Consider the following 15,336-nt stretch of genomic DNA (forward strand, 5'->3'; position numbering starts at 1 on the left):
CCGGAGTTCCTTTCTCAGGGAACGCTATCTCTAAAATCCTAGAAAATGTTAACTAATTTCTAACAATCGGTTTTCAATTTTGATAAATTTTGGCTTCACGGCCTTTCAGGGCTTGTCCAGCTTTTAATACTACAACAGTATCAGACGTACCTGTTTCGAATTTAATTTGATCAACTTCCTCAATCCACTCCTTGGTTGAAAAGGATGTATCGTCGGGGTCAAACTGGACTAATGATAATTATGCGGTCACCACGTGGTCGGCGTCGTTTCTTAAACTAAACATGTTGGCTAGCAACTCCATCATCTTCATTTGAAGTTGGGTCTGGTTCTCCATTATCCGCATTACCGAAATGGCTTCACTTTCTTCGGGACCTTTGTTGAGATTTTGCTGGTCCATTTTGGCTTATTCTTGTAGATTTTCACAAAACACAAACGATTTTCACTCACAAAATAGGATCCTCAATTTCTTTTCTCGAAAGAAGAAATTTAATCCCACTTCTGATGTTAGATTTAATAAAAACACGTGGTTGGTACTTTTTATTCACAAAGTAAGATGGCGGTCGGTTATCTAGCACGTGGAGGTGCTCTAACAAAGGGTCAGGTACAAAGCGTACCGCCCGACAAGGTAGTTCAAGTAATTGTGTCTCGGCCTGTGCAATAGAGAGAGCAGGTAACATTGGAGCACAGAGTTCACAGAGCATAGGTTCTATACTCTTATTCTATCTTCGACATTCGTCGTCGGACATTATCAGTATATTTTAAGGGGGGTCAAATTAACATTTGCTAACATATATATTTTAAACAACTAACAAAACTAGGTAAGATGCAGCTTTAATAATTTGTTTGTGTTCTTGTTTCTATTATTCCTGTCTCAATTTTTAGTCTTGAGAAAGTCGAAATATATCGACGAAACGTCGACTTTGTTTTTAAAAAAGTTGTTATTATTCAGTCCTAAACCCGTGAATATCCCCTGAACATTTGGCTTCAAACTTTTATTTCATATGATGTGTTGGTTTTTTTGGGGGATGTAAACGTTGATTTTTTGGAGAACAATTCAGAAACAAGAAAATTTATCGATCTTATCGGTAAGTTGAATTTCAGGCAACACATCAGAGAATATACAAGATTTGATCGGAGAACAGGATCGAAAAAACTGATTGATGTAATAATTACAAATTACAATGACAACTCCTGTACAGGATTCTACTGTTACAATTTCTGCTCATTTATGCCCAGTTACAAATGCAAAGTTTTCAAATCAAACCCAAATATATAAAATACCGAGACTATGGCAACATAGACACGGATCGATTCAACTCGGATGCATTGGGAATGAATTGGGAGGTTATCTATAGAACGACCGATTTAGGAAAAAAAGTTGAATTTTTTAATAAAAACATCCGGGAACTCATTGATAAACATGCCTCTATAAACAGAAAAGGCTTCACGAAAGGCCTTTCACGCCCTGGATAACCAACAATATTAAATATATGATGAAACTTGGAGATAGGGCTTATCGACGCTACCAAAAAAATAGAACACCAGCAAATCATCAATATTACAAAGACCTAAAAAATGTCGTCAAAAAGTGGTGGGGATTTTTGGTCGAATGCAAGACGGTTGAGTTTTGGGCAAGTCAAATAACTATATGCTTCCTGATTCACTATCGGATCTTGATAAATTAAACGAGTATTTTGGCGAATTCTTCAATGTATCCGACACGACATCTCAAGAAAAGATAAATTTCTATAAGATTGACAGAATGATAGACGCAGTTTTTGACCTTCGACTGATTGATATAAACGAAATAAATAGCCTTGCAGTAGGTGAAGACCAAATCTCAATTAGGGATATAAGATTGTGTTTGCCATTTTGTTTCAATCCACTCATTACCATTATTAACACAGCCATTCTCACTAAAAAATTTCCCACCGTCTGGAAAAAGTCCATTATAAAACCATTAGCAAAAAAGCCGGATCCCAAAGGTTTTCAGGACATAATGTCAATAAGCATTTTGCCGGTTTTATCAAAAGTCCTAGAAAAACATATAATTGTATATATGATTGATTGATTGTTCAAATGAGCGACTTTGTCTATTCCAATCAAATCATTTCCAGCTGTCAATCAGGATTCAGTAAAAATTTCAGTACTACCACAGTACTAACAAAAATAGTTAATGAAATATGCTCTAACACTGATAGAGGCCAAAATACAATTCTTGCACTTTTGGATTTCAGCAAGGCCTTCGACTCAATAAGTTATAACTTGCTACTGGCAAAACTACACTATTTTGGATTTTTGGAAAACTTTATAGAATTATGTGAAAACTAATTAAAATTAAATTTGATGAAAAAAAATCTTATCGCCCTTGCTTTTTTCGTTATACGTTGCTGATATCTGCCGGGATATCACGCGGGTTCAGTTGGAGGAATTTGCTGATGATTTGCAATTGCTGTCGAAAATCTGGAAGAAGCGAACCACATTTTCAACAGGGACTTACATAATATAAATGAGTTCGCAACAAGTCACAACCTTAAGATTAATCCCTTGAAGTCCGCCCTTCTGGTGTACTGGTGTAACAATCGAAACGAACAAATAATTAATGATACATTAGATATAAAAATTCAAAATAGTCCAGAAGGTCCAGAATGCATGTATGCGTTTCTCGTTCAACATACCCTACAGAAACCATATCACTCCACATTTAAAAAAATTTTCAATTTTACATATGAAAAATAGCAGGAAATGTCATGCCTATATGTTCATCTATAAAATTATAAGGACAGGTCAACCGTCCTACTTAAGAAATTTATTGCAGCCACATAAACATATTCATAATACAAGAAACATCTCTAAATTCAAAACCGCCAAACACAGTACTGCCCAATTTAAAAAATCATTTTCTTATTTTGCTGCTAATTACTGGAATGAGTTGCCACGGGACGTTGAAGGGCTTTCCCCTAAAAAGTTTAAGAAATATATAACTGAGAGGCTCTTGAAACTACAGAGGAGCCACTAAAAAAAATAAACAATCATAATTTTCCTGCTAACGCGTCCGAGATAAAATATGTACTCCTCAATTTTTTAATTAAAACATTGCCACCTTAGCGATTTGCTTCCTCTTGCGCCCGTGGGTTCCCTAAAGTTCTTTTTCTCCGATATTTCTTTTCGAGCAATGAATGTCATAGTTGAGTTGTTAAATGTAGTTCCATGCGTCTGTGCTATACAGTATGTGCCGTGGCATATGCTGTAATCGGCCTGATATAGTCGCTGCACTGTCCGCTTTTGCGTATTATTTTATATTGTAAAGAGAAGTATAAATTACTTGAAAGTTTATGCAAATAAAAATTATTGTATTGTGTTGTATTGAATTACCAGCGGCTGCTGAAATAGACAAACCAACATCTCCAAATGAAATCAGGGAAATAATGAGAAGTTTGAAGAAGAGGAAAGCTCCCGGAAGCGATAAAATAACGAATGTTATGTTAAAGAAATCACCTAGAAAAGGTATCGCCGCTCTAACAAATATGGAAAAATGAGGACAGAACACTACTCAAAAAAATGGAAAACAGCGGAAGTCATAGTGTTCAATAAACCATTCAAAAAGTAGAAGTTCCCACAAAACTACAGACCTATAAGTCTACTGTCGGCGATAGGAAAAGTTATTAAATAAATCAATCAGGAGTACTACGGTGTGAAATTTATTTATGTCAAAAACCAAGCGCTTTCGGTCTAAAACAAGACCATCATCAGGGTTTTCCTAGAAGGGTGAAAGAGGTTGTATAATACAAACAAATACATAGATATAGTAGTTACCCGTCTAGGAAACTATCGCAATTGTCGGCGAGTAAGTAAAGGCATCGCAACAATAGATCAGGTACACTCAAAATGGTAAACTAAAAATTTTCAGAAATATATAAAAATCATATCAACGACGCAATTAAGAGGATCATAAACAATCATAAGAATGACATAAATGTAGTAATGACATGAATATCATAACCTCGAGAAACCCCGAGAAAGACAGGAAAGACACATCTCAACTATCAACATATTGTTAAATATGCCGACCGTAGGGTGACCTGAAATAAATATGGTCATAGGCGTAGTGGTCAAGGGGAATCTCGAAATCATTACAAATTAAAATTAAAAATTAAATATTAAATTTTTCTTTTTTCAAATCAATTACATTACATTAAAATTGGGACACAATGCGGAAACGAACACCCAAAAGGACACCCACATGACAAGGACCTCAAGAGTTACATCAAACTCTTAAATAAAGGAGTGAAACTATTATTCAAATTTAAGTTCACCTGAGTGTTTACACAATTCGTATTTGAAATATCAAAATATATCAAATACGAATTGTGTAAACACTCAGGTGAACTTAAATTTGAATAATAGTTTCACTCCTTTATTTAAGAGTTTGATGTAACTCTTGAGGTCCTTGTCATGTGGGTGTCCTTTTGGGTGTTCGTTTCCGCATTGTGTCCCAATTTTAATGTAATGTAATTGATTTGAAAAAAGAAAAATTTAATATTTAATTTTTAATTTTAATTTGTAATGATTTCGAGATTCCCCTTGACCACTACGCCTATGACCATATTTATTTCAGGTCACCCTACGGTCGGCATATTTAACAATATGTTGATAGTTGAGATGTGTCTTTCCTGTCTTTCTCGGGGTTTCTCGAGGTTATGATATTCATGTCATTACTACATTTATGTCATTCTTATGATTGTTTATGATCCTCTTAATTGCGTCGTTGATATGATTTTTATATATTTCTGAAATTTTTAGTTTTACCATTTTGAGTGTACCTGATCTATTGTTGCGATGCCTTTACTTACTCGCCGACAATTGCGATAGTTTCCTAGACGGGTAACTACTATATCTATGTATTTGTTTGTATTATACAACCTCTTTCACCCTTCTAGGAAAACCCTGATGATGGTCTTGTTTTAGACCGAAAGCGCTTGGTTTTTGACATAAATAAATTTCACACCGTAGTACTCCTGATTGATTTATTTAATAATTTATCCTCTGGTGTGCACAGCCATCCCCATAGATAGGAAAAGTAGTAGAAAGAATTTTAGCCACGAGGCTAAATGAGGAAACCGAAAATCTGAAACTAATACCACCAGAACAGTTCGTATAAAAATCAGCCTTGTGAAAATAAGTCCAGTAACACTTATTTTTAGTTACCTTTGCCACCTGGTGACTGTCCAGATGTCACTAGGCAAGCTCCACAAGTTCGCAGGTATTCAAAGCACATGAGACTCTACTGAGATCCTAAAGTTTCATCTGTGTGAAAATAAGTTATGTCTGGTCGCTCTGGGATCTTACTATAATTGTTTAGTCCCATTTTGAATGCGTTTATTCCCAATTCGATTGTGTTTACCACTTTGAAGTTGCTTATTCTCGTTTTGAATTTGTTTAAAATTCGTAAAAATTGCTCATTTCAATGTTCGTTCTCTGTTTCCGAAAGTAGATCGCTTGTTTAATGTTATGTTGCATTGGGGTTTGGATGTTGTGGGATTGTCTGAAACCTGGCTGAATGAGTATACTGATGACGATAGTCTGAGCATCCCTGATTTCAGATTTTTCAGGAGGGATCGTGTCGCTCGTATTGGTGGAGGTGTTGGTTTTTATATAAGAAGGTCCATAACGACTGAAGTTGTCTTGAGTGATTTTATTGTGCCGGATGGAGTGGAAGCTATATGGGTGGCTCTGAAGGTTAAGAGTGGAATTATTCTTGTTGGGTCTTTATATCGCACATCGGCCTGTAGCTTGTCAAACTTCATCATTTACCTGGATGACGTCTTATCATTTGTTTCGCCACAGTACGATCATAATTCTCACAGGTGATGTGAATGTCGATCAGTTGGTTGGAAATCCAGTTCCTGATTGCATTGGCTCTTACGGCTTTGAACAACTGATATCTGAGCCTACACGTATTGCAGGTTCATCGCGAACCCTACTAGATATTTTTTGCACAAATAGGACTGACTTGATTTTGAGCTCTGGGGTAATTGATCATTCAATGTCTGATCACCGTGGTGTTTATTGTGAGATAGATGTCAGGAAAGACGTGAGGATTCCGAAGCTTGCTATATATAGGGATTATCGTGGCTTTTCAATAGAGAATTTCAGGTCTGACTTATCTAGGGTTTCCTTTCAGGACATTTTATATGTCAATGATGTTGACTCCAAGATTTACATTTTCAGTCAGAAGTTAATTCATGTTTTTGACAAACATGCCCCTTTCATTGAGTCTAAGATCACCAAACCGTTCGCTCCGTGGATAACTCCTACCGTGAAAAATATTATGAAGCTTAGGGATAGGGCGTTAGCTAAATATAAACGTACTAAGAATATCGCTGATTATAAGTACTATACGCAGCTTCGTAACATCGCGACTACTGCTGTAAGGAAATAGAAAGCTGCTTTTCTGGGTCGGTCAGCGTCTCAAGGGTCTAAACGTTTTTGAAAAGCCTTCAGGTCACTCAATAAAATCGGTTCGACGCAGATATTCCCGAGGGTTTCGAAAACCCGGACGAGTTCAATAAATATTTTGCTTCTGTTTTCAGTCAACCAAACGCTTGTCCCGAAACGGCGTGTTATTATAGTTCCAACACCTTCAATTCTCACGCTCATTTCGAATTCAAACTCGCTTCTCAGGAAGAGATTAGAGTGGTTGTTCTTGGTCTCGGGTCGAATGCTGTTGGATGTGATAATATTTCGGCGAAGATGTTGCAGCTATCGGTTGACATTATATTGCCTTATCTCACACATATTATTAATGTTTGTATCGAAGCTTGTTACTTTCCTACCCTTTGGAAGTGTTCTATTATCAGGCCTCTACCCAAATTGAAGAGTCCGGAACAGCTCAGCGATTTCAGACCGATAAGTATTCTCCCTTGCATGAGAAGATTCTTAGTGAGCAAATATATAGGTACATTACTGAAGCTGATATTATAACAGCCAGTCAATCAGGCTTCAGAAGGGGTTTCAGTACTACAACACTGTTATTGAATGTGGCGGATGACATATTTAGGGCATTGGATGAGGGAAAATCCACGATATTGACCTTATTAGATTTTGCCAAAGCATTTGACACTCTCGACCACGAGCTCTTGTGTGCTAAGGTATCTTTTTACGGTTTCGGTGTGGGTGCTCTGCGGTTTTTTCGATCTTATCTCGTTGGCAGATTTCAGAGAATTCGTGTAGGTGATATGTTTTCTGATATTTCCCCCGTAACCTCCGGTGTTCCGCAGGGTTCAATCCTGGGACCTATTCTATTTTTAATTTATGTAGCCGATATGTATAGGGTATTTATGTATGTGATGATATACTTTTATGCAGATGATGCGCAGATTCGACTTTCTTTCCATCCCTCCGATGTTGATGTAGCGGTGACGAAGATCAATGCAGATTTGTCCAGATTAGTAGAGTACTCCAGTGCCAATAATCTCAAGTTGAGTATCCCGAAGTGTGTCTCATTGCTTTTTTCTAGTGGATCTAGAATTAATTCGGAGCAGATTATCCTTAAAGTTGGTGATGAGCGAATTCCATTTGCTAACAGCTGCAGGAATCTTGGCATCATTTTCTGCTGCAGACTGAGATTTGTTGAGCATGTTGCGCTGCTCGTAAAGAAGTCGTACCTTGCACTGAGACATCTATGTAGGAATCGGCGTATTCTGGGTTTTCGTTCGCGTAAATACCTTTGTGAGTCCCTTGTGCTGTCTATATTGAATTATGGCTTGATATTGTTCTATCCTTGCTTGGACTCCACAACTAAGTACCGACTTCAGAAAGTTCAAAATGCATGTTGTAGATTCATATTCGGTTTGCGCAAGTTTTCCAGGATCTCTAGTAAAATAAAGGAACTCCAGTGGTTTAAACTCGATGGCTTGTACAGATTGCAGCTTGCTGTTTCAATTAAAGAAATTTTGACTTCGTCAAACCCTCCATATTTGCGTGATAAGCTCATCTTTCGAGGAGATGTTCATGATGTGTCTGTAAGACATAGGAATAGGCTTATGTTGCCCCGATTTAGATCAGCCATGTTTCAGCGATCCTTCACGTTTTGTGCTGTCAGTGTATATAATAGCTTCAAGTACCTATTCGATAGTTACTCTGTGAATGGTGTTAGGAAACATTTGAGAAGACACTTGCTACTTTCTCAGAATAGTTAGGTTTATTGTTTTTGTAGTATAGTATAGTTGTAGTTTTAGTAGAAAATATTTTTTTCATCTTGTTTAGTTGTATTATATGAGAATTTTTTTTTGTCGTACTTGTTTTCGATAAAATTATTGTAAGAGGTTAAGTAATAATAATAAGGATTTATTTCCAACAGGCAGCGCCCAATAACAGGAAATCTACAAAAACTATGAACTAAATATATAATATGCGAAAAAAGTAACTTATAGACTAGAATTTAATTACTAAGAAGCATGAACAAAAAAGTAAACAAGTTGCCAACAGAAAAAAATTTAAACTAACACTCATATCCATTATCACAAAAATTAATGAAAGTTTTACATATCGTGGAAACACTATCAAAGTGAATATCACAGAGATGCGAAACCTGATTGAATTTAGAACAAATCATATACACAGGTGACTGTCACAACATATTTGTTCTTGGTGTAGCAATGTTGAACATGTGTGCGGATCTTGAACTTGAACGTCGTACATGAAATTCTAGCGAGTAGATCCGGACAGTCAACAGCACCATTCAAGAGTCCATGAAGGAACCTCAAACAAGCAACGCCCCTCCTGACATCAAGCTTAACTGCACCGAATTTATCTAACAAAACATCATGATCAAAGCCTCGCATCGGATAAACACCCTCCTCCTTAAATATCAAGTACTTGAAAAACCTTCTCTGAATAGCCTCCATGTGATGTCTATGGCACTCGTATATTGGGTTCCACACAATGCATCCAAACTCCAGTTTGCTCCTCACAAAGGCATTGAACAGCAAAATCATGGTTCCCGGGTCAGAAAAATATTTGCTATTACGCACGATGAATCCATACATTCTTGACGTCGTACTAAGTAAATGACTAATATGAGGAACAAATGTAAATCTTTGATCGAAGACAATGCCAAGATCCCTTACTTCCGTTTTTCTGCTCAGAACGCTGCCATCAAGACTATAACTATACAAGAGATAGTTCTTTTTCCTGGTGTACGTTACGACATTGCACTTAGCAATGCTCAATGGAAGCAGATTTCTGCCACACCAGATCAACAATGAGTTCAGGGCACGCTGTAGGCGAACGCAGTCTTCAATAGAGCCTATCTCACAAAAGATTTTAAAATCATCGGCATAAGCCAATGCACGTACAGGATTAATCAGCTCACCAATAGCTACCACCATTCCACCATGCCATCTCGCAATGCTGTCCTCACCATCAAGACCTTGGAGCAGATCATTGACGAAAATAATGAACAGAAGTGGGCCTGGGATACACCAGATGTAGAGATATAAAGCACAGAGCAGCGTCCCTCCAGGTAGACAAACTGCTGACGACATGACAGATAGGACATAAAAAAATTTATTAGATCGTCGGAGAAGCCAAACTGAGTTCTCAACTTGTGTGGCAGAAGTTTATGATCAACCTTATCAAACGCCTTCTGAAAGTCAGTGTATATAGTGTCCACCTGACCAGTTCTATCCAGTATAGTATAGTATAGTAGAATAGCTATAGACTAAACTTCGCCTCATGATTGTATTCATAGAGTACAAAATAAAGGCCCTTTATTATTATGACTTTAGCCTTGCGGCTTTCACACTCCTCTCCAAAGGAAAATTCACTTATCCCAGATATCTCAGATATCAAAAGGATTAAGCTCTGTTGGAGCCCTTTCCAGGTTTTCGGGCTCGTGGTGGTGGTCGGGTCCGGGTCGCTCCTCGCCTCCCTGCTGTAGGTTGGATTCCTGCTCCACCCGCACTTCCTGTCGGAGCAGACGGTGTTCCTCTGCATTCCCCATGTACTTGCGTACAGTTCTCGCCGTTCCCAGCAGTACCGCCTTCTGCATGACTCTATAGATATTATCGTCCAACTGAAGTTTCCTCAAGTTCTCTAGTAGTTTCTTCGGTATCAGGCCTGTAGATGAAATGACAATAGGGATGGTCTTGATATCTTTCAGCTTCCACTGTCTTCTGGTTATTGAGCAATTATTATTATTATATTATTATTATTCAATCCCAATTTTAATGTGACTAGTCTCGCAATTTGAAGTTGAACAGTTATAGACTTGTGTGAACCCTATTAGTATATGAAAGTTTTCAATGATATTTCACAATCGACAGTTCTTCAGCAAGGGAATAAGGGATATTATCTGTGGAATCTGATTCTTTTGCCAAGTAGGAATGTATTCATACGGTAGCGATCTAATTTTCATTTTCTTTTTTCCTAATCGGATATCCGAAAATATATTTTGATATTTTCCGTTTTAAAAGTTTACCTGCTCGAAATTGATATTGTTTCAATAACTATATTGTACATACTTTTTGATATTTACATGTTCTGATACCTATTGATCGAAAGTTAAAAAATATTGAAATTGAATTATTTCATATGTGAGTAAAATTGGTTCGTTACAGCTTCAATGTATTGAATGTGAACAATTCTATATTTTTCAAATTAATACCTGTAAAAACAGATTGCGCTAAAGCTTGTTTTTCGAGTAGGCTATCTATTCTGTGTTCATTCAATCTATGGTTGTCACTGTCTTGTCACTATGCGCACTATTAACTAGCGCCATCTAGTAACAAAAAATATAAATGCTGAATTGAATCTTCAACAGAATCTACTTTTATCTTATCGCCACTTAATAGGCGAATCCACTGAATCCAGGTCAAATGTTTAATCGTCTATTCGCTTCTTATTCTCCATTATCCTTTAGCATTTTCAGTTTTTAAAATACCAGTTTCCGCCAATAGCAGGGGAGCAATTCACTTTCTCTTTTCGAAATTGAAATGAGTGGAAGACAAGAGGTAAAAACGCAATGTAGTAGAAAATTTATTTTCGTCATCAAATTTTTTTATCGGGAATTCATCCAATGCTTTTCCGGGCGAAGACAGATCCCATAAATCAATGATTATAAAATTGGCCCAACCGTTCGTGAGGTATAAATGTCAATTATGCATATAATAACACAACTTTCATTGAACGATATTCATATTTTGAACATCGATTGTTTATTACAGATTGTATTCCTTACTACGCTATTCTACCTGTTGAACAGTAGTGGAGTATTGTACAAGCCGGTGGAGATTATGACAAATTTTTCACCCAGTGGTAATCGTCTTGGACTAGCTCTTGAGAGCGCGATTAATGGAGTTTTTGCTGCTTCTTTTAAAATGGCTGCATTCTATGGACTCTGGACTTGGTTCATACACAATCTTTTTGGTGTACGAATTGTTTACATTCCTTCAGGTAAAGTTTTCCTGATATCTTGTTCAATTTCTGAATAAAAGACATAATAATAAGGATAAATTCAGATGCATACCACCCGCCGATATGAATATCAACAAGTGTTACGATCTGAATTGAACTAGCCAATTTGCCATCGTCAAGGCCCCAAATGGAGTACGCTCCATCGAAGAAAAGCAGATGCTGACCATGGTTTCGGTCTCATTTGACCTCATCAGAGCAACATAGCATTTTTCTCCGATGGAAACCATTTGGAATTGATGGAACTTTATTCAATATTGGCAAGTGCTACTGGGTACTATACATTTACCCAGAGCGCCACCCAAAATGAAACGGTGTCCGATTCAATCCCCTCCAGATAGAAACCAAGACGAAGACAATAGCATATGTCCCATATTTTCCCTAATTCAGTACGCCAAGTCGCTTTGCGAACAACAGACGTATGACGAATTGAGAAGTCTGGGAACACGTTCAGATCACGGCAGAAATGATGCCAGCGGTACAATAATAAAAGAATGATCACGCCTAAACAGGGAGGCAATGAATACAATAATAAGGATAAATTCAGATGCATACCACCCGCCGATATGAATATCACAAAGTGTTACGATCTGAATTGAAGTAGCCAATTTGCCATCGTCAAGGCCCCAAATGGAAAATGAATTAGGGAAAATATGGGACATATGCTATTGTCTTCGTCTTGGTTTCTATCTGGAGTGGATTGAATCGGACACCGTTTCATATTGGGTGGCGCTCTGGTTAAATGTATACTGCCCAGTAGCACTTGCCAATATTGAATAAAGTTCCATCAATTCCAAACGTTCTCCATCGTAGAAAAATGCTATGTGGCTCTGATGAGGTCAAATGAGACCGAAACCATGGTCAGCATCTGCTTTTCTTCGATGGAGCGTACTCCATTTGGGGCCTTGACGATGGCAAATTGGCTAGGTCAATTTAGATCGTAACCCTTGTTCATATTCATATCGGCAGGTGGTATGCATCTGAATGTATCCTTATTATTCTATTCATTGCCTCCCTGATTAGGCGTGATCATTCTTTTATTAAAAGGCGTAATTTTTTTCCCGCAGCATTTGCTACTATTCTTGGAGCAGTACCCTTTCTCGGAACATATTGGGCAGGTGTTCCAGCAGTACTAGATTTATGGTTAGCTCAGGAAAGAGGCCTAGCTGCCTTCATTTTCGCACTATTCCAATTTTTGCCAACCTCGATAGTGGATACTACTATATACAAAGAAATTAAGGGGTGAGTATGACGGAACAAAATATAATTTTCCAATAGAAAAACATCATAATTTTCAGAGGACATCCCTATTTAACTGGACTGGCAATTGCTGGTGGAGTATTCTGCTTGGGTGTGGAAGGTGCAATTATTGGACCGATTTTGCTATGTGGTCTTTATGTTGCTATGGATCTCTCTACGAATATTTTTAGGGAATCTCCATCTGAAGAAACATTGAATGTACATTTGTCTCAAATTCGAAAATGAAAATGTAATATTGATATTCATTACCTAGTTGCTTCATCAATATGGTGCTATTGTTTTTTCAATCAATCGACATTTTTGAAGTATCCATGGTCTTTCTTCGATAACTTTTTTTATATGAACCCATTAAGACTCTTAATAGGTAATGCGTATTTCTATAGTGATGAGGTTTTTCAGTTTTTGAGGGTGCATTCGCTATGTGATAGCAATGGAGCTCAAAAATATGATATATGACATCTCTTCTAGTCTACTATACTAATTTACACTTTTAAGTGTAACTTAAACACAATAATTTCATTCATCAATGTTTATCGTTACATTGGATGATAACATTTATTAAATAAAATATTATCGAATCAGTCGGCGATACTTATTTATACCCTTACTCTAGTATCGGGTGATACTAAGTTCGTAAGCTCAGTAGTTGGAGAGGCAAGAGGGGAAATCAGTTGATTTAGAGGTTTGGTTAATCGCAATCTCCGAGCGAACCGCTGCCTTTTCGAGTGCGCGAAAAATGCCGAACGGAAGACGAATCACCGGAGCATGCTAATACTCTCGACCCGGGAAACAGATCGGAAATGAGGAAAAAAAGCTCCAGAATTTCGAGATTTCTGCAACGCAAATGTAAACACATCCAACAAATTCACCTCCGTCCTGAAGTTTTTTTATACTTTTATAATACGTCCTTTTCTATATGAAGAGTTCAGAGCCGGAACTAGGATTCTGGCGCCTGTGGCGAATTCTCATAATGCGCCCCCTAAAAATTCTCTTCCTCTTATTGATCTTTCATAACCGAATAGCTTTTTTGCTCGAAAAAATCTTTCCTATTTTTAAAGAAAAATAGAAATAAAATCAAAACAAAAGGGATACAAAATAACAATAACATGCATTCAAAATGAACTATAATTTGACTTTTCTCGCTTTGGTTTCTGCTGATGTCGTAATTCTTTTTTATATTTTTGATAATTGGTTGAGGTCCACCGTGAAAAACCTGTCAATATTTCATACGGCGCGCAGGTTGATAATGAAATTTGATTATGATTCAAGAAAGTTTCGGTATACAAAACACAGTCATAAGGAATTTCCTTCCTAACGACCATAAATTTGGGTCGTTCAGGTGAATTTATGGTCGTTACGTTACGTTTACGTCCGTACCTGTATCTTATAATGACACTATTTTACGTGTTTTTTGAGTGGACAATAGGGGTCAACCGATGATGTGAGTCACCATTTTTAATTTTAAAATTTTTATTAATTACTTGTTCATTGCCTGCCTATATCTATTCATTTTATTTCATTCAGATTGTCAGTAAAGTTTTCTATATATGTATATATGTTTATACTTTGGATGGTTATTCAAAGTTAGTGATCCTTCAAGTTCGGGATCCCTGATTTTTTATTTCTTGTTTGAGTTGGCCATTCTGTATTGTTCTTTCAGAGCCCCGAAGATGATTTAAATATAATCGAAACGTCGGCAGAATTTAGGCTGATTCATGCTAAACCGTGTCGGGTCCGGGCCGGGACCCGGACGGGACACGGCAAAAGAATTATATGAGCAATTTCAATTGACCCATCCACACTACACCGGTTGGGACACGTGCCGTGCCCGTGTTTTCAGAGTGGCGACTCATTGCAACGGCCCGGAGTCGGTCCCGGCCCGGCTCCGACACGGTCTAGCATGAATCATCCTTTTTTTTATCTAATTGATTTCCTTCATCCCTAACCTCAACCAATTATCAAAAATATATCAATTTAAAGGTCATTAAACTAATATTGTAATTCTTTTTTATTGATAGGACTGCTAAATAAGTCAGCCTTTCCTGTCCAGTTGAAGACCTTAAATAGGTTTTCACTAATTTCAATTTGTTGAAAGAACGTTTATATGTTCTAGTTTTCTAGCTCTAGATACTGATGAAGTCAAAAATATTTTGAGTGGCCCCAAGTTCACATGGATCTGAATCGGAACTATACTTCAATGCTTTCTTGTTTAGTTCGCGAAGTAGAAAATCTTTCAAACATATTTCCTTGAGAAAGCTGTCTTCACCAACTTCTGGTAAAGCACTGACTTAAGTTGAACTGAGATGAGTCCAATACTTGAATGAGGTCCTTTTCCAGCTTATTCTTCTAGTCAAAATTAAATGTTTCATCATCAGCTTCTCCCCCAGGCTTTTATGTTTTTCTTCTCTTTTCCCCTTCTGTAATCTCTATCTGTGATCATTTACCAGCTCTCCACTTCGAATGATTTCCAGGCTCATATTATAGCTACAATCAATAACTAAGTATATATTATAATAAGAAATTTACCATTCGCAATAAACAAAATACTCAAATAAATTAAACATGTAACTGATCAAAATATAAGCATTAGCATCATCCATA

The 15,336-nt window shown here is 37.1% G+C and overlaps 1 protein-coding gene across 1 annotated transcript in view; it reads left to right on the forward strand.

The window, feature by feature from the left end:
- The window catches only part of LOC123308358 (transmembrane protein 245), a 208,975-nt gene extending 195,659 nt beyond the window's left edge, over window positions 1-13,316 (forward strand). Inside the window, exons 6-8 of the mRNA XM_044890978.1 lie at window positions 11,229-11,457; window positions 12,543-12,717; window positions 12,774-13,316. Of these exons, the coding sequence (XP_044746913.1) occupies window positions 11,229-11,457; window positions 12,543-12,717; window positions 12,774-12,960 (591 nt within the window). The 3' untranslated portion in view covers window positions 12,961-13,316. The remainder of the gene's footprint in view (window positions 1-11,228; window positions 11,458-12,542; window positions 12,718-12,773) is intronic.
- The last annotated feature ends 2,020 nt before the right edge of the window (window positions 13,317-15,336 follow it).

The sequence above is a fragment of the Coccinella septempunctata genome, chromosome 2 (genome assembly GCF_907165205.1).
Source record: "Coccinella septempunctata chromosome 2, icCocSept1.1, whole genome shotgun sequence".
Classification (NCBI taxonomy): domain Eukaryota; kingdom Metazoa; phylum Arthropoda; class Insecta; order Coleoptera; family Coccinellidae; genus Coccinella; species Coccinella septempunctata.